This window comes from Apodemus sylvaticus, chromosome 7 (genome assembly GCF_947179515.1).
Source record: "Apodemus sylvaticus chromosome 7, mApoSyl1.1, whole genome shotgun sequence".
NCBI lineage: Eukaryota > Metazoa > Chordata > Mammalia > Rodentia > Muridae > Apodemus > Apodemus sylvaticus.
The window spans coordinates 83,476,244-83,500,439 of NC_067478.1; the positions used below are offsets into that span (position 1 = coordinate 83,476,244).

The 24,196-nt window shown below is 47.5% G+C and overlaps 1 protein-coding gene across 1 annotated transcript in view; it reads right to left on the reverse strand.

Annotated features, from left to right (window-relative positions):
* Positions 1-282: 282 nt before the first annotated feature.
* Dscaml1 (DS cell adhesion molecule like 1) overlaps positions 283-24,196 on the reverse strand; it is a 320,228-nt gene continuing 296,314 nt past the window's right edge. The window contains exons 20-33 of the mRNA XM_052188455.1: positions 18,022-18,161; positions 12,505-12,658; positions 10,754-10,871; positions 10,213-10,376; positions 9,915-10,013; positions 9,162-9,350; positions 8,258-8,545; positions 6,608-6,763; positions 4,201-4,231; positions 3,893-4,011; positions 3,441-3,593; positions 2,574-2,768; positions 1,635-1,946; positions 283-1,276 (exon numbers count right to left, since the gene is read on the reverse strand). Coding sequence (XP_052044415.1) covers positions 801-1,276; positions 1,635-1,946; positions 2,574-2,768; positions 3,441-3,593; positions 3,893-4,011; positions 4,201-4,231; positions 6,608-6,763; positions 8,258-8,545; positions 9,162-9,350; positions 9,915-10,013; positions 10,213-10,376; positions 10,754-10,871; positions 12,505-12,658; positions 18,022-18,161 — 2,594 coding nt within the window. The 3' untranslated portion in view covers positions 283-800. The remainder of the gene's footprint in view (positions 1,277-1,634; positions 1,947-2,573; positions 2,769-3,440; positions 3,594-3,892; positions 4,012-4,200; positions 4,232-6,607; positions 6,764-8,257; positions 8,546-9,161; positions 9,351-9,914; positions 10,014-10,212; positions 10,377-10,753; positions 10,872-12,504; positions 12,659-18,021; positions 18,162-24,196) is intronic.

Genomic DNA, 24,196 nt, shown 5'->3' on the forward strand with positions numbered 1-24,196 from the left:
CTCGTTGCACGGACTATACATGCCTTCCAATTGCAGACGAGAACACTGGCTCAGAGGGGTTAGGTACTTGCTCAAAGCCTCGAAGCTGGTCCGCTCTTAGAACCCAGCACGGATCTGAGAACAAAAGATATTGCTCAATGCCTGCACCCCAGCTAACTGAAAGCCTTTCAAAGAGTTTCCAGCGTGGGGTCAAAGCCCGGGCCTGATACAGAGGTCTCCTACCCTCCCCACTGGCCCTTGCCAGATGGGAAAAAAGCCACCACGTAGAAACATAACCTTTATTGCACACGGCGCTGGGTCTTTTTTCATAGAAAAAGGTATTAGCACATAAGCATCTGCAAATTGAAGCAACTCCCGGTTTTCTTGGAACAGTAAAATCGCATGCAGTGTCTCTGAGTTGGGATTTTGGTCTTTGTCAAAATCACCTAGTTAGGAAGGGGGGTGAGGAGGGCAGAAAAATTGCTGTCTTTGTGCCTCTGTCTCAAAAGAAGGTGAGAGAAATATATAGATATATAGATTGTCGCTGTGTCCCACTCTGCCTATATATGTATATATATCTCCACACGTATTTCGTGGGGTGGAGGATTTGACTTGTTTTGTGCCCTGGCTTCATGGAGAAGAAGAAAATAGTTTCATTTGTACAAAAGAGTCCTATGTACATGTTCATGACTGGGGATTTCTTTTTGACGTCTTTTTCTTTTTGTCTGTGAGCTTAATATAAATAATCCAGCCACGTTGCTGGCTGAGGGCTGGAGTTGCAGCGGTCCCAGTGTGGAGCCCTTCTCCGGATGTCAGCCATTCTACACCAGAGTGTAGGATTTGGAATAGGCTCCAGCTCCCTGTTTCTGAGAACGCCCTACCCCTGGGGTGCTCATTTCGAGTAGTGAGTCCCTGGAGCCCCCCATTTTAGTGTGTGGGCCTCCGGCCCGTGGAGGTTCAGTGCTGGGGGCCGGAGGGGCAGCACTAGGGGGAGCAGAGGGCTCACTGGGAGTAGGGCCAGGTGCTGGCGGTGCCGTGCCAGCTGGGGGTGCCGGCATGGCCAGAGTCCTCTGAGGTAAGGTGGCCGTGGCGGTGGCAGCGGTGGCCCCTGAATGGGGGAGGCCCAAGGGCTTGCTGGCAGGGTCCAGAGTGAGGTGTCGGGCCTGGGTATGGTAGGCTCGAGTCAGGTTCCTCATGGAGGCCTCTCGGGGTGGGACCACAGGGCAGGGCTCCCGCCCGTCTGCCTTTCGGAAGAAGGCCTCTGACTTGGTATACAGTGGCAGGTTGCAGTAGTCACCTGAAATTACAGAGGCAGAGGATATCAGAACCAGAAGCCTGGTCCCTGTCCACCCTCACCATTAAGGGGATGGCCACTATGTAATAAGCCCCTCCCATATGTCAGTCAGAGGAGATAGTATCATCTGCATTATATTAATAAGAAAGGTAAGTTCAGAAAGGGGAAGTGACTTGTTTAAAACCACAGAAATATGAAGAGCTTGAGCCAGAACATGGTTCTGAGCTGTTCTCAAGTTGTTCTTGCATTATTGTGAGGGAACCAGGGTGGGCAGGCAGGGTAAGATCTAGATAGAGCTGTGGTGTGGGGTGGGAAAGAGGGAGGGGTGAGGGAGGGGAAGGGGCAGGGGCGGAGCACTCACTCTTGTTGGCTCGGTGAGGGATGGGCACAGCCACGTTCTTGCCCCTGTCGGCATCCTGCGGCTTGGGTGGAGAGGCCGTGAATCGGCAGATGCCAGGCTCTGAGGGCGTGCTCATCGACGTCATGCTGTCGGCGTTCTCGTTGGTGCCCGTAGTCATCTGGTCCGAGGAGCTGTCCGAGATGAAGCATTCTGTGATTTCGAACTTGGCATGCTGCAGCTGCTCCTCCAGTTTGGCGTGCTCGTAGGCCCGGGCCAGCTCCTCATAGGTGGAGGAAGCGCTCTCCGTGGACACCATGCTGTTTCTCCCTTTGTCTGGGGACACACAGGGGATGGCATTGAGAGGAGAGAAGGTTATGGGGTGGGAGTGGCACCATCTCTAATCCAAGCAGTCATTTGAAAGCCTGGCCATGAGGGCAACAGGCTTGAAGATGCTGTTCTCCCTGGGGAGGGTGACAATGGTGTCCTAAGTGAGACCATTGGCTAATGAAGAGAAGAAGATATTTTTCAGCCTCAAAAATAAGTAAGCAATTCCTGGAATATCTCCTTTCTTTAACAAATGTCCAGTGCGCCATTATTTTTTAACCTTTTTTTTGTCCCCTTCGGGAGATCAAAATAAATCCTTGACCGAGCAGAGTCAAATGTTCCCTCCCCAACCCCAGCCACACAGCGTCAGTGACTAGCTGGGAAGGAAAGTGGTATGGATGCTGGACAACAGGCTGGTTAGAAAGGAATTGAAAAAACCACCACCACCACCACCACCACCACCACCAACACAACCCCCAAAAAAGACAAAAGAAAGAAAGAAAGAAAGAAAGAAAGAAAGAAAGAAAGAAAGAAAGAAAAAAAGAAAGAAAGAAAGAAATTAGAAAAACTAGAGGCGAGCAATCAATGAGGGACCTGGGCAGGAATGATGGGATACAAGCAGGTCCCTAGACACACCTGTGTCTTGAGATAGACTGGCACTGTAGCTGTCACTCTCGGTGACAGTGACACCATGCTGGGAACCCACAGTGCGCCAGTCGGAGGTGAGGGTTCGGGCAGGGGTGGAGGCCTGGCACTTGGTCAGGGTCCACTGGCTTGAGTACCGGTTCCGGGTGCCGTGGGCTGATTTCACGTTCTTCCTGGACACTGGATCTACACAGAGGGAGGCAAGGATAGCAGCCGGGCAGCTGGCACTTGGCACAAAGAGCAGAGGGAAGCAGCGGTGGAGGCAGAAGTGGTCGCAGGCTCCCCTGGGAATGTTGGCCGAGCATCTTTCCTGACCATGTGATTTGCTCCATGGAAGAGTGGCAGAAAAACTATGGGAATAGTGGGTGGCATCCTCTCTCCATCTCTGTCTCAAAATTAATGTTTTCGGATGTGTTCATGTGTGTTCATGTATGTGCACGCGTGCATTCTTGTGTGGAAGCCAGAGGTTGATGTTGGTTGTCTTCCAGATGCCTGGGCTTTTGAGACAGGGTTCCTCACTAAAACTGGGCTTCATCCATTTGGCTAGGCTGGCCGGCCAGTGAGCTCTTAGTGAGCTCTAGGGATGTGCCTCCGCCTGCATCCCCAGAGCTGGTATCACAGATGTGTATGTCTGTTCCTGGGTTTTTGTGTGGGAGATGGGGATTCAAACCAAAGTCACCAGGCTTTTGCAGATGTGCTTTTAGTGACTAAGGCAGCTCTTCAGCCACCCATTCTCCCTCACTCCTTCCCTTCCTCCTCCTCCTCCTTCTTCTTTTTTTTTAAACTTTTTAAAATCAACTCTACCCCATGCAGTGTTAAAAAAAAAACCCTTCCCAACTCTTGGGCATTAATGCATACTTGTTCCTGGCCGGATATCTGACATGTCGATGAGGGGTCCTGTGCTCTGGATGAGGGCTGGGTGGTGCAAAGAGACGCCAGTACAGAAGCTCTGCGGGTTGACAGCTTGGCTGAACTCAGCATCGGTTACAGGGATGGTGGCCTTGTCATCTCCTAGAGGAAGAAAGATCATCACCTGATGTCCTCCTCAAATTTGTATGTCTTTATCTAAAGCCGAATGAGTTTCAGAGAGGCCAGAGGCTCTCTCTATTGGAAGAAGAGGAAAGTTGGCCCTTGAGAAGAGCTGTAGTGAATTCCAGGTCTGTTGAGTGTGTGTGTTTGTGTGTGTGTGCTTATGTGTGTGTGTGTGTGTGTGTGTGTACTGTAGCTAGGTCCTGGGCACAGCCCAGGGACTTGCTGTTGTCCTCCATGGGTTGTGGCCTGGGGAAGCACACCTAGAACAGGTCACTCACCCAGCTGCTTTATGCCCTCCTTGTCCTCAATGAGTAGCTGGACTCTCGGGATGTCAATGTGGAGCCGTGGACCCTGGGGTGGCCCTTTCACAGGGGTGTCAAAGCTTCGGTTGTTCTTGCTGTGGAAGAAGGAAAGGAAGTGGGTGGCTCAGCAGCCGAAGAATGTTGGGTTAAGGGGCTCTGCAGATCAAAGAGAGAACTGATGAACACCCCTTTGGGTGCCTCCAGTATAGGGGAGTAGGGGGAGAAGAGGGAGAATGGAGACTGGGGGGAAGGGAGCAAAGAGAAAGCAGCTAAGTGACCCCTACCTTATCAGCATTTCTGCCAAGCTCTTTGCATCTGCAAAACAGTAGAGAGAGGTAGCTGGGTGAGAATGGAGTTCTGAGCAGGAAGAGCCACATGGGTGAGGTGGGGACACTGCCTAAAATGACAGTGGTCTAAAGAGGGGAAGGAGCAAGATGAAGCCCACAAAACAGCAATGGTTTCCAGTCTGCTGTTGCCTTAGGCCTGGCTGCTTTTTCCTTAGTTGTTTGCTTTGTTTTGTTCCCTCTAACAGAGAGCTTGCCCTAAAGGGGAGGGGGCATCCCCAGTGCTGCCTACTTCATGAACCAGCGGTCATTTAACAAAATGCTGTGGCATGCTGGATCCTGAGCCTTTCCTTGGGAAAAGGAGAGAGAGTCGGATGAGACCTAGGTGGTTAGCGAGAAGCACTGGACGAATGACTGAGCTCTCAGACCAGCCAAGAGACTTTACGTCTTTCATCTAGAGCAGTGGTTCTCAACCATCCTAGCACTGTGACCCTCTAATACAGTTCCTCATGTTGTGGTGACCCACAACCATAAAGTTACTTGCTACTTTATAAATGCAATTTTGATACTGTTAGGTATTGTGATATAAATATCTGATATGTGACCCCCAAAGGGATCTTGATCCACAAGTTGAGAACTGCTGTTCTAGGGTATCTGTGCTCCAAAGTCCACGAATAGATTTAAGAGTCCATGATATATCTCAAGGGAGCCTTGAATCTCACTGGGACTCTTTGATGTGATCCTGGGAGGAGAGGCAAAGGGTCTATCTAATGTATTAGAGCCCAGAAGCTGAGATAGTCAGACTGGAGATAGTGCTATGTTTGCATCCAACCACACATCTACTTAAATATCGACCCAACTACTCACCCATCCATCAGAATATATATCCATCCATCTATCCATCCATCCACCTATTAATCATCCATCTACCCATCCATCATTCATCCATCTATCCACTCATCCACCCATCCATCAATCCTTTATCCATCTATCCATCCACCCATCATCCATCCATTCATCCACCCACCCACCCATCATCCATCCATCCACCTATCATATCACTGATGCAACTAACAGTGAATCCAACTTTTTTTTTTTTTTTGAGACAGTCTCATGAATTCCAGGCTGGCCTGCTGGCTTCAAACTTGAATTCCCTGTGTATCAGAGGATAATCTCAAATTTCTGGTTCTACCACACTAACTTTCCAAGTTCTAGGTTTTCTGGTGTATACTGTCTTCTGGTGTATACTGTCATGCCTAGCTTATGCAGTGCTGAGGATCAAACCCTAGAGTACATCCATGCTAGGCAAGTACTTCCAACTGATCTATATCCCCATGCCTCCCATCTAACTACTAAATCATCTACCCAAACAACACTCCAACTATTGACTCATCTATGCAACAGTGCATTCAGTACCCAACCATCCATTTTTCCACTTATATATCCAACTATCCTTACCATTATGCAGCTACCCATTCAACCATTCTTATAATCAACCCACCATCCAACTCTTCTTTTAACAAAATATATGGATGGCTATATCATGAATCAAATTGTTACCTGTTAGCCATCAAAATACCCATCCTCCCATCCACTTGCCCACTCAACTAGTTATGTATCCAAACCTTCATGAAACCATTCATCTCGCCATTCTTGTATTTATACTATCTATCAGCCACATAGTCCATCATCTGTTTAAACATTCAATCATCATCCAACTATCTAAGCACTCATTTATCCAGATATTCACTGAATGATCCATTCTTCCATCCCCTCTGGCCCTGAATACCACAGAGAGGTTAGTAATTCCCCTTTTGTGCTACTATTGTCCCCTGGTCTCTCACATTAAATAGTGAACTCTGTAAATATATGGCTTGCCCCTTCTTCATCTCTGCATCTCTACCATTCAACAGTATCTCCTTTGCATCAGACTCCAAATATTTGAGTGAGCAAACATGAAGCAACTAGTAGGTTCTGGTCTCTCAAGGAACATGAGAGCTGTTTACACTAGACTATGATGCTAAGTGTTTAAAGGGGGAAATATTAAAAAAGTTCCACATTCGACAAAACATGGAAACTACCTGGCCAGGAGTAGAACAAGGCCCTAGAGAGATGTATTTGTCAATGAATATGGAACTATTTGCATATGCTATAATGAATATGGCTTTATCAGTGTGGACCTGTATAAATGTCAGCCCTAGTTGGTGCAGGCACAAAGTCCTGGGGATGCAGAGGAGAAGCTATGAATAACGAAGGGGACTTAAGAAGGTTTGAGTGGCAGGTATTTCTTTCAGGGGACACAGGCTCTGTCTCTTGCCCAGGAGGTTCTGTGGTCCACCGAAGGGTGGCGAGCATGGCTGGGAGTCACCACCCTCTCTCCCTGAAAGCTGGTGGAAAAGGCCCCCACCTCGGAGCCTCTTCAGTCGTTTCTCCTTCCTCTTCTTTCGTACCACAAAGAGCAGCGCCACCCCGAGGGTGGCCAGGATGACCGGACAGCCGATGGTGAACAGCTTCTTCACGTCATCGCCTTCTCCTTGAGCAGACTTGATGGGTGGAATGGTGCCTGGGTTGGGGGCAGAGAAGAGAACCAGGGGATGCTATGAACTCAGAGTCCCATGGGTGGGGGAGCCTGCTGATGACTTCTGTAGTTTTTGGTCTCCAACCCCCACCTCCCAGTCCAGAGCTGTAACCCTCCCCTCTGCTCCCCCAAATTTTGGTTCCGTCAGGATAGCCACGAGCAGTTACATAGCTTTTATGCTTTATTAATGACTTTCTGGTTCTGTTTTAGAATTTTCCTGATCTCTCTCAGGGTTATTTTTCTGCCTGGTCAGGTTTTATGTTAAATCCTAGAGTGGGGATTGATGGGATTACATTCTCACATCTGGCTGGGCATGGGAGGAACCGAGCAAGGAGAAGCCATGTGGGGGGGAGGGGGTCCTGCAATCTCCTCCCCTGGCGGAGAAGAGCGCCTTTGTCAGGCCCCACCCTGTCCTTTTCACTCCCAAGCATTTTCTGTCTCTGGTGCCTGCGGGAGGGCAAAGAGAGACTCTACCAATATAGACCTCTGCCAAACCGTGATCCTTGCCTGTTTCCCAAGCTGTGTTTAAGAATCATCTTCGACTTTCTTGTTAAGGCCTATCTCCTGAGACTGTTTCCTAAGTATGTAGGTGGACTCAATTTAGCTTGTGACAATTGGATCCTAAGAGCTTAGCTTTCTTTTTCTCCAATGCATCTCCACCTGTCTGTCTGTCTGTCTGTCTGTCTCTGTCTGTCTGTCTCTGTCTCTGTCTGTCTCTCTCTCTCTCTGTTGAAGCAGCTCTATGAGGTAGACAGCAGTTATGTGCTCACCAAATATCTATGTTCTTGTTATACTTCTCAGACTTCCTTGCAGTTAGATTAGGGTCATGTGATTAGTTGGAACAACAGAGGGTGAAAAACAAGTGATAAATTTTTTCTTAGCTAGAGCAAAGCTCTGGCTTTGGTCCCCAACACACACACACACACACACACACACACACACACACACACACATGCACAATACACAAAGTAGTGATTAAAAATCAGCCAGCCCCTTTGAGGCAGTTAAGAACTGATGTGCCCTTTTTCTTGGGGTAAGGGTCCTGTTCGAGATGATGTAGCTAAAAGGTCACTGCCATCCGGCTCTCCCAGGACTTTCTCCAAACAAGAGAAGATTCTTCCCTGTGTGGAGCCACGAGGCTCTTATAGCATTTGTTGCGGCAAAGCAGGCTGTTTATCTTGACTAATGCACTCGGCTAGCCAAGTCGTCAGGGAGCAGGACCTCAGCTCTATCTCGGTGTACCTCACCCTCTTCATCTCCCCGAAGCAACGCACAGCCAGAACTGCATCTTGTTCAAAGACTTTCACCTCCCTGTCAAGACTGGCCGCCAGTACGTCTGCCCACTTAGTCCCCTGCTACCAATCGGATGGCCCCTCTGTCTGGATCCTTAGCCCTCTACCCTGGGTTTATTCCTGCCTGCCTCTATTTGTCCTTCTCTTCAGATACCCGGCGCTGTCCCATCCCACCCTCTCCACTCACTGCCATCGTAGTCCAGGGTGGCAAACTGGGCGGTCTCATTGCCACAGCCGGCGCTGTTGCAGGCCCGCATGCGCAGCTCATACCACGTAGCCTCTCGAAGTTCTGTCAGAAACACCTCCGTGGAGCTATTGGCTCGCACGCCTTGCCAGGCCCAGGTCCCCTTGGGCCGGTACTCCAGGACGATGGCTGTGATGGGGCAGCCCCCATTGTTCCAGCCCTGCAGGTTAAGCCGAGCGTGCGTGGAGTTGATGTGGGTGAAGAGGTGTTGGTCTTTGCTGAAGGAAGGTTCTGGGAGAGCAGAAGGGGTAAGAGAGAGGTTAGGGCGCCCTAGAAGGAAGGTCGGGGTCTTTCATCTGTCTGGGAAGGCTTTTCCTGGGGCCGCTGGGACTATAGCAGGGGTGCCCCAGGAGCGGAGAGGCAACAGGAGGAAAGCCCTACAGCAGGGTCGCAGCAGTGAGGGGTGAGCGGTGGAAGGAGGGAGGGAGGGAGGGAGAAAGGAAGGGAGGAAGAACACCAACCCTCTGACCCTCCTGGTAGTAGGACCTTTTAGTTAATTAATTACTTTTTGTCAAGGTCCTAGATCAGATTGGCCTCTAACTCTCTTTGCAGACAAAGACGACCTTGAATTTTCTGATTCCCTTGCTTCCACCTCTAAGTGCCAGGATTGAAATTTTTGTGGTGATGGGGTTTGAACCCAGGTGGCCATGCAGAATAGCCTCTCCCTCCTAGTCCAGATCACTTTTGCCTGGTGATGAGCATATCCCGAGATGCTTTAGTGATGAGAACAAGGCTGAGGCCCCTCCCTCCAACCCTGTGTCTGCCCCCTCTGACGTCATGTTCGCCACCCCATCCACCTCCCACCTGAGCCCTGCTCTCTTTACTGCCGCCCCCGAGCCGGCCTCACCCCGCCCGTGGGTCTTGGCCTCGATGATCTCGCTGATGCGCCCAGAGCCCACACTGTTCTTGGCTGCCAGCTTCACCTTGTACCACGTGCCACACTTGAGGCTGTCGAGCTTGAAGGAGCGCTCGCTGGAGCTGATGAACACGTCCTTCCACTCCTCGCTGTTATCCACAGAGTACTGTAGCACGAAGCCTGCAGGAGGGGTTGGCTCGAGTGGGCAAAGCAGAGAAGAGCAAAGCAGGAGAGACCCAGCCTGGACTCCGCAGATATTGTAGGGGAGGGGCGTATGCAAATGAGATTCAAAGCTGGAAGTCCGCCATTGTAGTGCTGGATGAGCCTGGGTCTCTCCATAGCTCTAGCATTAAGCTTAGAGAGCTAGGAGGCTTAAGACACTAACTGTTGTAGGAGGAGCATGGAGTCCTTGACCAGCAGTGTCCCCATTTGGGAAGAGCATTTTGGAAGTACACTTTTAGCCCCACCTCAGACTAGGGAATGAACCCTGAGCTGTGTTCTCACAACAATCTTTGCTGAGTCACACAGACCCTTGTTTGAGAGGCACTGATGTCATGTTTGCCTGCTTTGAAAGACTGGGAAACCAAGGTCCATTGAGGAGAGCGCTTTTAGATCTGCTCTGCTCACGTGTGGAGGGGGTGGGAGCACTCTCCCTGCACTTGAATGCCTCACAGTCTGAATCACCCTCCAGATTCTCAGGGACCAGGGATTAGAGACAGGTGAATAATTCCCTCCCCTCCTTACCTCTGATGGAGCTGCCCCCATTGTCCCCTGGAATCCAGGTCAGGGTGATGGAAGAGGCAGAGGTTTTGGAGACAGTGAGGCGGGGCTGGTCCGGGGGAACTGCGAGGGAAAGCCACCAGCTCTCAGTGGAAGGGTCCTGGCTGTTCCACACTCTTCCCGTCCCTCATGCCTCTTCCTTTCTTACCTCAGTTCTACCAAGGTCTCCCCACCCCCAACACCCAGGGTTGGCTTTCTCTGTCATTCATTCTCTTTTAACAGGTTGGGATTCACTCAAACCATCTGCTTTGCAGAGTCTCACCTTGCACCAGCAGGTTGACGATGATGGTGTCGAAGCCACCGGTGTTGGTGGCTGTGCAGGTGTAATAGCCGGAGTCCTCAGCCTTCACAGCACGAAGCAGCAGGGTGCCGTTTGTGTGGATCAGCCGGTGTCCATCCAAGGACACGGGGATGGGTGAGTCTTCACTGCCAGACCAGGAGGTGGCATGGGTTATGGCACACCCTTCCTAGTCCCGCCCCCCACGCTCCCCAAAGTGCGTGCGTGCGTGCGTGCGTGCGTGCGTGTGAGAGCAAATGGAAGAAAGGCAGGAGGAGGCTTGCAGGGGATTTTGGGTTCTTGGGGTATCGTTCTGAACTTCCCAAGGATTTCCAGGGACTCCTGTCTTTTTATCCACACAGGAATAAGAAGGTTATTGGCTGGGGGAGGGGAAGCAGTAGTTTGGAAACTGCTATGAGCAGTGTCATGTGCCTTGTAGACTGACCACCACAGGGCCGGATGATGATGGCCAAGCAGCTCTCTGTCTCCCTGGGGCCACACCACTCCTCCAGGGCTGAGCACGTACCTGTCCTTGGTCCACTTTACAGCTGGGGCTGGGTCTCCCACTGAATTACAAGGCAGCCGGACATCTTTCATCCAGGGTGTTGTTACAGTGCCTCCAAATGAGATGATCTTTGCTGGGGCTAAAGAGAGGAAAGCCCCGCTTTTTTGTTTTTGTTTTTGTTTTTGTTTTTCGAGACAGGGTTTCTCTGTGTGGTCCCGGCTGTCCTGGAGCTCACTCTGTAGACCAGGCTGACTTCGAACTCAGAAGTTTACCTGCCTCTGCCTCCCAAGTGCTGGGATTACAGGCGTGCGCCACCACGCCTGGCTGAGAGCCCGCTTTTTTACCCTTTATGTTCCCCTAGCCTCGTTCACAGGGCTCCCCGCATTTGACAGTGCAAGTCAGGGGAGACTTTTGGATAAACTGGCTGCTTTGGTGGAGGTGATCCTGTGACAAAATGGGGACAAGGACCAGAGGGACCTGAGGTCTGCTGGTTCTGAAGAAGATGGTGGGTGATGAGGATTCCAGGCCATCTAGGGAGTGATGGTATTCTAGCAGGGGCAAGGTACTCAAGGAGAAGGGCATGTTGGGTAGGAGAGGCTGTGTGTATACAGATATGAACTTGTGTGAGTTTGTGTAAGCGTGGCAGAGGTACAGTAGTTCAAGTGCTCCACCTCACAGTATAGCTGCGTTTATGTAGGAATGGGTTGTATTTGATGCTCACAGGGGCAGGGGACAGACTTCTGCCAAGAGCTCAGGACTTAGGACCCTGTCCTGGAAAGAGGGCAGGCTCTAGGCTGCTTTGTTTTTGAAGGAGGTGAGGTCTGGAGAAAGGGTAGGTGGTACCCTGAGAAGGCGGGAAGGAGGTGAGGATGCGGAGACAGTGAGGCACAAGGAGCTACAAGAGTCAACGCAGCACCTCTCAACTGTCTGGGACAGCCAGGCCGTGCGGCCGGATGGACAACTGCAAGGGTGAGCCCCTGGCTTACCACAGACCCTCAGGTTGATGCTTGCTGGCTCTGTCCCTATGGCCAACAGGGTGTCTTCTCTCTTTCCAAGGCAAGTCAGACCTGGGAGAGTCAGGTGGGCTTGGGACTGGCTGGGGGAGGGGAAGCAGGAAGAAGAGCCTAGAGGCCAGAGACACCGGAAGACTTGATGCTCACTGTTACCAGTTCCTTTGCCCGTTGACTACGACAGACAAGGGGCCATTGTTCTATTGTGTGAGTGATCCTGGGTTTAGGGTAGGGCCTCAGAGCTAGTGTTGTCTGAAAAGATTGGGAATACCTATGGGCCTGCCCTAAGAAAGTCTTGATCCTGAACCTGCTGGCAGATAAAGGAACATTACCAGAGAGAACCTTCTGCCTGCTTGTTCTGGTTGCAGCACGAGGCTCTCTCTGGAGTCCCAAAGGCCCTGAGGTATCATCAGCATACCCCATATCCTGAGATGTCCCTCCTTCAGGAGCTGAGTGCTAAGACCAAGGCTCTGCTGTGGACGGGGCTGGAGGGGACTCTCAAGTCAGAGGAGAGTTAACAGCTTAGCCAGTGAGGCTTTAAGAGTGGGCCTGATTGTAGCCTGTTGTGTGACTTTTCCAGAGTCAGGGGGCAGCAGAGGCTTATTCTTTGGTGGATGCAGAAGCGAGACTACTGGCCAACTCCCCACAGCCAAAGTCATCAGGTATCATGGAGGGGGGACACTGCACCTATTTGGGAGGAGCCAGAATTCTGCAAATGAGCTTCTGGAAGCTTCTATCACACCCCAGGCACAGGCTTCTCACCCTTGCCAGCAGGCTCGATGGTAACCTTCTCGCTGCTGTTCCCCCTGCCTGCAGAGGTGACCGCAGCCACCCACAGCAAGTACTGCTGTCCCCTGTTCAAATGGGCGATCCGGTAGAAGAGCTGCTCAGGACTGGTTTCATACTCGCTGGGAGCCTGTGGGCAGAGACAAAGTCACACTATGAAACAGAACCTGTGCCTTGGCTCCTTGCCTGCCATTGTCCTTGGTGCCTTGGGCAGGATCTGTCCAGCACGCTCTTTCCCAGCCCGAGAATGGCAGTGGACAGCCCTGTGCTGGGCTCAGCCCCGGGAGCTGATGGGGTCAGTCCTGCAGTGTTTGTAGGCCAACCTTGGTACCCCTCTTGGTTCTATAGGCTCTAGTGGCTGTGGCTACAGCCATGGCTAACACCTATGGATATTTTGAGTAAATGATAAGAGGCAGTCAGAGAAAGGACAGTGAGGGACGTGGGGTCCCAGGAAGTCCACATGCACACAGAGAGGTTCTGTGCAGAAGCCAGATGACTGCCTCTGCCTTGTTAGGGCTGTAGCCCCCTCCAGCCTGTCCCCTGCTTAGTTACCTCCCCGCCCTACCCTGCCACCTAATTACACTCTTTCCTTCTCAGGAAGGGGTAGAGAGGCAGCGGGGAGAGTTTTACTGGGCAGTACTTTATTAGTGATCATTAGTAGTATGAATCCCTATATATATATTTGTAGGTTACATAAATCTATAACATTTTTTTTAAACCAAATGACAGTTTTGACAAGTTGCCAACAAAACAATATCAGATCCCAGTGGTTTTACCAGTTGCTTTGATGAAAAGATTATGTTGCCTTGGAAACCAGAGGCTCAGATATTGAAATGAATTTGAGAAGGCGCTTTTGATAAGCGCTAGTTTGTAGACCTCCTGTCAGCCTCTTCCCTGGCATCGGCCGGATGGGGCTGACTTTCATTTTATTTTATTTTATTTTTTATTTTTTGGCCAGCCGCAGGGAATGGGGGAGAGGAGAACACTAGGGCCTCTCTGAGATCAGGGCGCAAGTCCAAGGAAGGGGAACAGTTCCTGGAACAGATGGGGGCCCTGAGGCCAGAGGGAGCTGGTAATTAGTTATCTCCGCAGTCGTGAGATCTTGCACACAGGCTCTCCTGCACATGGCTGTGCAGATGCACACATGTGCGGAGAGACGGATGTCACCGAGGGACATTCTCCATGGCCAATGGGAGAGCTGAGGGACCCACAGACTTGTAACAGGAAAAAAGGAACGTCTTTTTCTTGGCCTCAGTTGTCTGCAGGGAAATGTTGGGAGAAGGTTCATACAACTTTATAATGTGCACAGGTGTCTTGTCACTGTCCCTCCTGCCTTCCTGGGGCGGGGTGGGGGAGTGATGCTGTGTCTAACCTTGTGTACAATTCCTGTTGGGGACAGGTGCAGAGGCACTCTGAGCCCTTTTAAGCTAGGGCATCTGGGGACTGGTGAGTTCACACCAGTGCATGACTTTAGGGTGGTGCTGTGGCTTCAGTGCTTGCTGTCTTCACCAGGCATGTGACCCATGTGGCCTGATCTCCCCCTCCTTTCCCCGGAGTGGGGAGAGCTTAGTTCTTTTGCAAATTAGGAATAATACAACCTTGCCTCTTCTGGGCTGTGACTCTGAGTTACCCTGAGGCAAGGTATGCACAATTCTTTGAAAATCGGAATGCAGTTTTCTGTGCTCATTTTCTGTGGGTGTAGAGGTGTGTGTGTGTGTGTGTGTATGCGTGTGTGTGTGTGTGTGTGTGTGTGTGTGTATATGCGTGTGTGCACATGCATGCTTGTGTGTGCATATACTAAGTGCATGTGTGGGCAGATATTAAGTGCATGTGTTTGTATGTCAGTGTGTTCTTGAGAATACATTTGTGTTTACTCAGGGCAGGAAAGTATGTCTTTCCCTTAAAGATCTTTTGGGTTTTTTTGTGCATATTTGAGTATGTGTGTGCACATGTCTGTATATCTGTGTGTATGTGCACACATTTGTGTGGGAGTATATGAGTGTGTGTGCATGGGTTAGAGGCCAATACTTTGGTATTTTTTTTTTTCAGAATCTGTTCACATCATTGTGTTTTCTTTGAGATGCGTTTCTCACTGGGTCTCGTGTGTCACTGTTAACCTAGGCAGCCTCATCCTGGAGTCCAGGGGTCTGTTTGCCTTCATCCCCTCAAACTGATGGTGATCTTTCTGCCTCAGTCTCCCCTGAGCTAGGACTGCAGGTGTTGATCCTCCATATCCAGAGATATAATGGCATTTTACCAAGATTCTATTACCTTCCTTTTAATCTGGACTCCCTACAAATCCCTTAAAATTGTTTTAAAACCATATTGTAATTTCTCCTAAATAAGACTTTGTGAATATAAAGTTATAGAAAAAAAAGCAAACTATGACAAAAAACCCAATAGGCAACAATTATATGTCTTTCTAATCATAGAGGCAAAAAACAAAAAATGACTGATAAATTTAAGTTCTCTAAAAAATTATCATTCATCAACACAAATGAAAAGGCATGAATTTGCAGCTACTTGCAATCTATACAATAGAACATAGTTGTTATCCTTAATATGGAAAGAACATTTACAAATCAATAAGCAAAGTGAAAGCAACCCAAATAGCAAGGACGAACACAAGAATTGAAAGTGACTCAAAGAAAAGTCAAGCAATAAGCATTTGCGAACAAACAACCCAATAAGTACTCTAAGAAGGGAAATTAATCCAAGTGGCAAAAATGAAATGCAAATCTGAAATCAGTGTATACTCAGAAACCTGGGTGCTCTGTGGCCTTTCTGCTTCTGAAGATCCACTTGAAAGCATGGGTGCAGGGCGTCTGTGACCCAAAAATACCAACTATGCCCATGAAGCTTTGTGAAGGTTCACAGGAATATTATTTACAAGGGGGAAAGTGAGGTAATACTTATAGGCATGAGGGAGGTCTTGTGGAGAACAGGTTGTGCCACTCAAGACTGTGTTTCTGAACATCTGGTAGGCTGGAGAGAGAGAGATGTAGTTTTGCTCAGTCAATAGACTACTTGACTGACTAGTTAGTGTGTGCACAAAGCCTTGGTTTAATTCCTAGCACTGTGCTAACTCTCTCTCTCTCTCTCTCTCTCTCTCTCTCTCTCTCTCTGTGTATGTGTGTGTACACGCGCGCATGCATGCATGTGACATACTTGTCATCTCAGGACTTGGAAGGCAGAGGGATCAAAAATTATTAAGTTTTTCAAGGCAGAGTTTCTCTGTATAGCCCTGGCTGTCCTGGAACTTGCTTTGTAGACCAGGCTGGCCTCCAACTCAGAGATCTGCCTGCCTCTACCTCCCTAGTGCTGGGATTAAAGCCTCTAAGATCATTCTTAGAGCCTGGGATATGTGAAATCTTGTTTCCAAAAACAAAACAAAACAAAACAAAAACAACAACAAAACCCCTCAATGACAACAACAACAAAAATCCCACAACAACCACAAAAGAACACAGAAAAGAAACTTCATAAGTTGAAACTTGTTTACGAAAAAGATATAACATATAAACTTTTATTTTAATACTGTGTAAAAAAAACCCCACTCCAATCTCATAAACTCTGTGCAGATCAATGTAGAAGGCTAGGCCTGGTGTTGTGGCGCTGCCTGTGGTTTCAGTCCTTATGCCAGCCCCCAAAACCCTGGAGGGCTGTTTATTAGGGAGAGAACACAGTAATACAACTTTGTCTCTTGGCATTTTTCTACACTTGAAGGAGTTTCTTATAGCTCTTGTTTATATATGTATATGTTCATGGACGTGTGTGTGTGTGTGTGTGTGTGTGTAGGTCAGAGGACAGTCCCCTCTACTGTGGCTTCTAACTCAGGTTGTTAGATTAATCTAACTAATGGCAAGCTCTAATGTGGCATCTCTCCAGCCTTGTTATTTACTTGTTTATATATTTATCCATTTAGTTTGCGAATGCATGTGTGCATGTGTAGAGGTCAGGGGACAACTTGTAGAAGTTGATTCTCCCCACCATGTGGTTTCTGGGGGATTGAACTCAGTTCATCAGACTGGTGATCACAGTAATACAACTTTGTCTCTTGTCTTTTTCTACACTTGAAGGAGTTTCTTATAGCTCTTGTTTATATATGTATAAGTTCATGGACGTGTGTGTGTGTGTGTGTGTGTGTGTGTGTAGGTCAGAGGACAGTCCCTCTACTGTGGCTTCTAACTCAGGTTGTTAGATTAATCAATCTAACACCTTTACCCACTGAACCATCTCATTGGCTCTGGCTATTATTTTTGTAAAAAGAGAAACATGGCCATTGTACTGAACGAAGTATTTGGTAGAGTTTCACCCTGTCTGATGCCGTTTTGGCTGCCCTCAGTCATTCACCATGAGCCACGCATCTGTGTTGGTATGTTCAGATGCACACACCAGTGCGTATGAACACACCCAGTCTCTTAGCCACCTGCTTCTAAGCCTGCACTTGCACCATGGCTTCACATGTTTCTTGCATGTGAGTATGCTATCATCCCTAGCGCCTGACCAGACTTCCTCTTATAAATGACTGGCAACACCGTCACTTGGAATGTGGACTGGATTGTGCAGAGTGATAATATTTCTCATGGTAGCTCTCCCTGCAGACCTCACTAAGCTCAGAACATCTCCCTCCCCTCAGTCCTCAGTCTCCCCATATAGTTGAACTGAAGTTCTTATCATGCTGATAGACGTCCTGTGATACACTCCCATGGATGTCACCCCAGAAAGAGGAGTCGGGGGTTCTTATATGCTCAGGACACAAAGAGGCTGGAACAGGGTCTCTGCTCTTTTTGGGATCTTGAATGTCCCATGTTTTAAGGGTTTATTGTCCAGCCTGTGGTGCTATTATTGGAAGCCTCTGGGACTTTTAAGAGGTGGGGCCTAGTTGGAGGGAGTTAAGTCATTGGGAGCATGTCCTTCTTGTCTCTTTTGTCCTTGAGACAGGTCTTGCTGTGTAGGCTGCAATGGATGTCTTTTGTTTACCCTCCCGGCTGCGAGCATCTTTCTTACCACATCTTACTCCTGGCTATGATGAGGCAGCTCACTAGTGGCCCAGAGGCAGGCCATGGGGCCAACTGCTCATGACTGAAACCTGCAAAGCCGTGAGTCAGAACAGACCTCTCCTCTTAGAAGTGACTCTCTCAGGTATTTTTCATGGTAACAGAAAGCTGACTGATGTTGTCCCAGTGTCCTTAGCAGTAGGAGAGGGGGTGGGGACTAGAAATTATGCTGACACCTGGGACAGGAACAAAACCAAAAAAGCAACTTGCAATGTAGGTTATCTCCTAATGTGTGGGTTCCAGGGCTTAGACTCAGGTCTTAGGGTTTAGATTCAGGCCCTCGAGTTTTAGCAGTTGGCACCTTCACCCAGTGAGCTATCTTGTCCAGTACCCATTCTGAACGACGAGTCACAGAAAAGCAGACTAAAGTCCCACAGTTTGACTGATGTGTTGTCCTTAAAAGATCTGCTCCCTTGTCCCCCTCCCCACTTACCGGCTGGCCAGACCCAGGGCTGGAACAGAAGATGGTGTATTTTCGGATCACCCCATTGGGCTTGGTTGGGGGCAGCCAAGACACCACCACACTGCTAGCTGATGAAGGGACAGCTTTGATGCCAGCAGGGGGTCCTGGAACTGAGTAGAGAGATCTGGTCAGTCTAGAGAAGACAGCTCATGCTTGGGAAACAGTGATGGAGGGGAGATGAGTCTTGGGGAATTCTTAGAGGGGGCTCCAGAGCTTTGGGCTAGAGAAGGAGGGCCAAGCATGGCCTACAGGTAGGAAGGCAAGGCAATCACAAGGGGAGATGACAGGCTCTGAGGCAGAGGCTGGCAAAGGGGCCAGCTTCACAAGTGTCTGGCCAGGACAAAAATATGTAGGCCAGAGCGGAATGGGACACAGAAATGGGACACATCTGCTTCCTCTGACCTTAATCCTTGCACCCAGCACCCTTACTACTGACAGGCCCATGAGGAGTGCTCCACCGCACGAAAACTCCTCACTTTGCCCTTTTTAGGCCTGTGAGTTCCTCTAGGCTGGGACCAGGAACTGCTTTTTGCTGTGTGCCCAGGGTATTGTCTCGTGTGCTGATGAGGTCTTTCCTGTTTGCAAGGAACTATATCTGGCAAGTGAACTCAGAAATCCATCCCAGGGGCTCATACAGACTCGGGGCGGCCCTGCTTCTTCTCTGAGCCCGTCCAGAGTGACTGGAGGCCCAGGGCTCGTCCTGGGAGAATGGCAGCTTTCTGTCTCAGCCACACTTCCCACCTTTCTCCACTCTACTTCTCTCTTCTTCTCTTCCCACCCCTGCCATTTTTTTAATGTTCCTTTGGGGATAGTAATTGTACCCTATTCAGTTTTTACCATACCGCCCCCAGCCTCAGTGACCCCACCCATGTGGAGATGAGAGTCCCACTTAGGGGTTATGGTGAGAATCAATGCTAAGTAAAACAAAGGACCCAGAACATTGATACTGCACAGAAGATTCTCAATAGATGGTGAGAGTCACGGCTTTTGCCTCCCCTCTGCCGGCTCTCAGCATGTGAGCCACAGTGATTTCTTCTCCCTAGGAAGTGGTCAGTGATTTGGGACCAATTAAAGTTGATGCTCTTCAGGAGCTGCCTCCACCCACGGGTAGAATACTGAGTGGCATCCCTGGCCTCCTCCTCCTCCTGGGCTGCAGTATCTTGTTCTCAGAATCACCGTGGTTGTGAAGTTCAAGTGTATGGATGACTCTGGGGTAAGTGAGGTTGTGTCTCTTTGCACACTTTTTCCCCATTATTAGAAGTGTGCTAAATTCACAATTGTGCACTTGTTTATTTTTCTGTCTATCCATCATACATCTATATCATCTATCTATCTACCTATTAATCAATCATCTATCATCTACTTATCATCTATCTATCTGTCTATCTATCTATCTATCTATCTATCTATCTATCTATCTATCTATCATCCATCTGCCTAGCATCTGTCATTCACCTATCTACCTATTGTCTGTCTATCTATCAATCTTCTATAATCTATTTGCCTATCACCTATTTACTATCATGCATGCATGTATGTATGCATGTATATGTCTATCTGCCATCTATCCATCTACAATATCTATCATCTATTTATTATCTATCATCTATCAATCACCCACATACCTAGCATCTATCTGTCATTAACCTATCTATCTATCTATCTATCTATCTATCTATCTATCTATCTATCTATCTATCTCTCATTGATCAATCTTCTATAATCTATTTGCCTATCACCTATTTAATATCATATATGTATGTATGCATGTATGTATATGTCTATCTGCCATCTATTCATCTAATCTATCTATCTATCTATCTATCTATCTATCTATCTATCTATCTATCACCTACTTATCTGATTTTCTGAGATCAGATCTCACCAGTTGGCTTTGAATTCATGATCCCAGTTTAAAACAGGGTTTCTCTTGTTCTTTCACTGCTGTATATGCCAGGATAGGAGGTTACAAAATTCTGGGGCTTCTGCTGTCTTTGCACCCCATCTTACCACAGGAGCTCTGGGATTATGGATGAACTATTTCACACGGGGTCTGGGGATTCAAACTTAAGTCTTCTGCCTTGCTTGGAAAGCATTTTATCCCATAAGCCATCTTTCCACTCCCCTTTATACATCCTTATGCTTTAGATATCTTCTGCCCAATATGCACTTAGGTTTTGCTACTAGCCAGTTTGAAAGTCTTCGCCTTCTAATTGGAGAATTTACTCTGTTTATCTTTAATGTAATAACTGGTATATTCCTGTTTACACTCACCCTCTTAAAAATCTTTCCTACTTGTCTCACTTCTTAAGTTTCCTTTTTCTTTGCTTTTGTGACTTCTTTTGAATTGAGTATTTTGGAAATGATACTTCTTGGGCTGGAGAGCTGACTCAGTGGTTTGGAGCACTTATTGCTTTTATAGAGGACCAAGGCTCAATACCTAGTATCAAAGGTGTCTTACAACCATCCGTAACTCCAGTTCCAGGTGATCCAATGCCTCGCTTTTGACCTATGTGGCACCAGAAACACACATAGTGTACATACATACACGCAGGCAAAATATTCACATATATGGATATTTTATACTGTATGTATATGGATTTATATATAAATTTGAATTTATATAAATAATATTGCATTTCTTATTAGCCTGACTTATTTTCAGTGGTTATTCAACATAAAAAATATTTTTTTTGAGATAAGGACTCTGCAACTCAAACTAGCTTAAAACTTATCTTCCTCTTCTTTTGGCCTCCCAAATGTTGGGTTAACAGGCATGGGGCACCACACCTGACCACTAAATGAGTCTTTAATTTACCAAAGTTCAATATCAACAGGCACTTTTCTTCTTAGATAATGCAAAGACATCAGAGATTTCACATGCTCTCTCCTGGTTTGTGTCCTTGTTGAGTACTTTAGTTCTGAGTATACATCATCATTATGGTCATATGATACAGTCAGTATTAGTTTAGACTGACCCATATGTTCACCATTTAATTGCTTTGCTTTCCTAGCTGCATCACTGAGCTTCCATCTGGGATTATTTTCCTTCTAGCTAAACAATGATACCTTTGAAAATTTCTCCAGGGCAGGTATGTTGGTGATAAATTCTTTCAGCCATTGCTGGAATGAAGATGTCTTCTTTAAAACATTATTTTATTTTTTCGACTTCTTCCCTTCATTTTATGTATGTGAGTGTTTGGGTTGCATGTGCATGCCTGTAGAAGCCAGAAGAGGACATAAGATCCCCTGGAACTGGGGCTATCTATGGTTGTGAGCCACGACGTGGGTTCTGAGAACTAAACCCAGGCTCTCTTAAGAACAAAAGTGCTCCAGCGGCTGAGCCCTGTCTCCAGTCCTCTGAATGAATATGTCTTCACTTCATTTTAATCTTGAAGGATAGTCTATGTGAGACATCTCAGGTCATAAGGATTTCCTTACATATAGCTGGTGCTTTTCTTTTTAAAGTTGTTTTCCGCTTCCAACATTTTTGACAAGTTGGTTGACAATCTTACCATCGCTCCTTCCTTCTGTTTGCTTCTAAGACTTATTCATTCTCTCTCATTTTTTCTTCCTTCCCTCCCTCCTTCCCTCCATTTTCCTGCTTTATTATACTGTGCTTCAGTGTGTATTTCTTTAAGTTGCCATCTACAGAGTTAGAACATCTCGGCTTTGTGGCTTAATAGTGCTTATCATCCTTAAGATATTTCCAGAACATTATCTCCTGATTGCTTCTCTTTCTCCCATTTCTGGGCTGTCTTCCACAGCTCTATATCCTTGATACTCAGAATAGTCCATCAACTAGCATGGGCATCAGCTGGGAACATGTAAGACACTTGAAACTTCAGGTCTTATCCTAGGCCAATTGAACCAGAATCTGGGTTTTAACATGATTCCTGGTTGATATGTATGCATATTAAAGCTTGAAGATAATTAGAGATAATCTGTCTATGTGTTTTGCATGGTCATTTTTACTTTCTAGTCCAGTGGTTCTCAACCTTTCTAATGCAGTGATCCTTTAGTATTGTTCCTCATGTTGCGGTGACCTCCAACCATAACATTATTTTTGTTGCTACTTCATAACTGTAATTTTGCTACTGTTATGAATAGTAATGTGACTATCTGTGTCTTCCAATGGTCTTCGGGGTTTGCAGTCCACAGGCTGAGAACCATGGTTCTAGGCATTTGTGCAACTGTACTTCATCTGCTTCTTTTCTTTTACCTTATCTTTCAATTAAAAATTTATCTCTTTAGCTGTGTCTAATGTACTTTAAAACTCATTGACTGAGTTCTTAATTTTGGTATTAATTTAAAGTTTTTTTTCCATTTGATAGTTTTATTATAATTTTTAGCCTTGCCAAGTGTAATTATCATAAAGTCCACGTTTGGTCATTTCAAGTGTGGAAATTGTATGTTTCTTTGTGTATTTTTTCTAATGGCTTTCCTTTATTTGCTGATTCTGTCCCACTAATTTTTACTGTGTACCAGACTTGCCAAACTGTACCAGTAATGTGAGAATTCAGATAGTAGCTCTCACCTAAAGAGAAGATACGTCCCAGACACAGCAATTCTGGTGTCTTTAATTCACCTGGACACTTCAATTCAAATTATAGGTCTGAGAGAAACGTGTACCCTTGACTCATGTTTATTCCTTGACTCAAAGGAGTGTTTGTGCATCAAGGTTTTGATTTAAGGAGAGACACTAAATAGACAAACTCCCCAGCAGACCCTGGACTCTAATTTGTGTTCTCCTAGAGCTGTTCAGTATCTCAGTCATGGCCTCAAGATCCAGAAAATATCCCTTAGGGAAAGTTTCACATCAGGCTCTCTTCCTGAGTCCTGATCTTCCCTGGAGTCCTGGTCCAGTAATTGACTCTTTTGTCAACAGTATGATAACCTTTAGGCAGGCATTTAAAAAAAAATCACTTGGTTTCTGGCTGCCTTCAGTAGGAAGGCAGCCATGAGTCTCTCCGCCCTCGGCTCCTACCCACTTGTCTCCTCCCCCCACCAGCTGCTGCCCCAGCGTACAAGCCTCATGCAGGCTCCTGGCCCTGGGCCTTGCCTGACTCTGCTTTACAAGGGCTATCGGCCCAGAATGGCTCTAGTCCTGCTCCTTCCTCAGCTAAAGTCCTTTAAAGCAGTCTAGCATGAAGCCTGGGCTGGCATGGCTTTCATTTCCACAGGGAAGGCAAGGAGTAGACAAGAGGCTCTGTAGTTCAAGAACTGAGTCCAACCAAGATAGCCTGGAGCCAAGCGCAGGCTTAGTTCTGCACTTAGAAGAGACTGTGACTTCTATGTTTGCACGTTTCTTCTTCTTTTTTTAAAAAATGATTTTTTTGGTATATTTTTGTTTTATGCATATGAATGTTCTACCTGTGTGAATGTATGTACACCGGTGTGTGCCGTGCCTGCAAGATCACAAGAGACCACTGGAGCCCCGGAACTGTAGTAACAGATAGTTTTGAGCTGCACTGTTGGTTCTGGGAAGTGTAAGTCCTCCTAATTGCTCAGCCACCACTCCTGCCCCTATTTCTTTAGTGTGTGTGTATGTTCATGTGTGTGCTAGGGCATGGATGCATGAATGTTCGGACCTGGGTAAGGGCAAGCATGGGCAGTCATGTTCCTTAGGACGCTTCGACCTTGGTTTTTGACATAGGGTCTCTTACTGGGACCCAGAGCTTGCCAATTAGGCTGAATTAGCTGGCTAATGAGCCCCAGGGAGCCCTCTGTCTTTCCTTCTTTAGCTCTGGGATGACGAGAGTATGTTACCATGTCTGGCTTTCCATGGGCATTGTGGGGATCAAACTCCAGTCTTTCTGTTGTATGGCAGGCACTTTTCAGAGTGAGCTATCTCCCCAACCCTGTATATTTTCATATTTCTTTTGGTTGCACCTAGAGGATTTTAATTTCTTTTCCTTAGGAAAAATGTAAAATCCTGAGGGTGGTGGGCATGTCGGTCTTAAGACCTTCAGATTAATCTACTTGGCCAAGATTCCACAGAAGGGCTGTGCTTGGAACACGGACCTGTCTGCACTCCCTGCCAAATGACTACAAACAGGAACACAGCATGTCATATACATGTCAAATCACAACTGCTGTTTGGGATGAGACTTATCTGACGCTACACCCTTTCTGACCTTGGGTT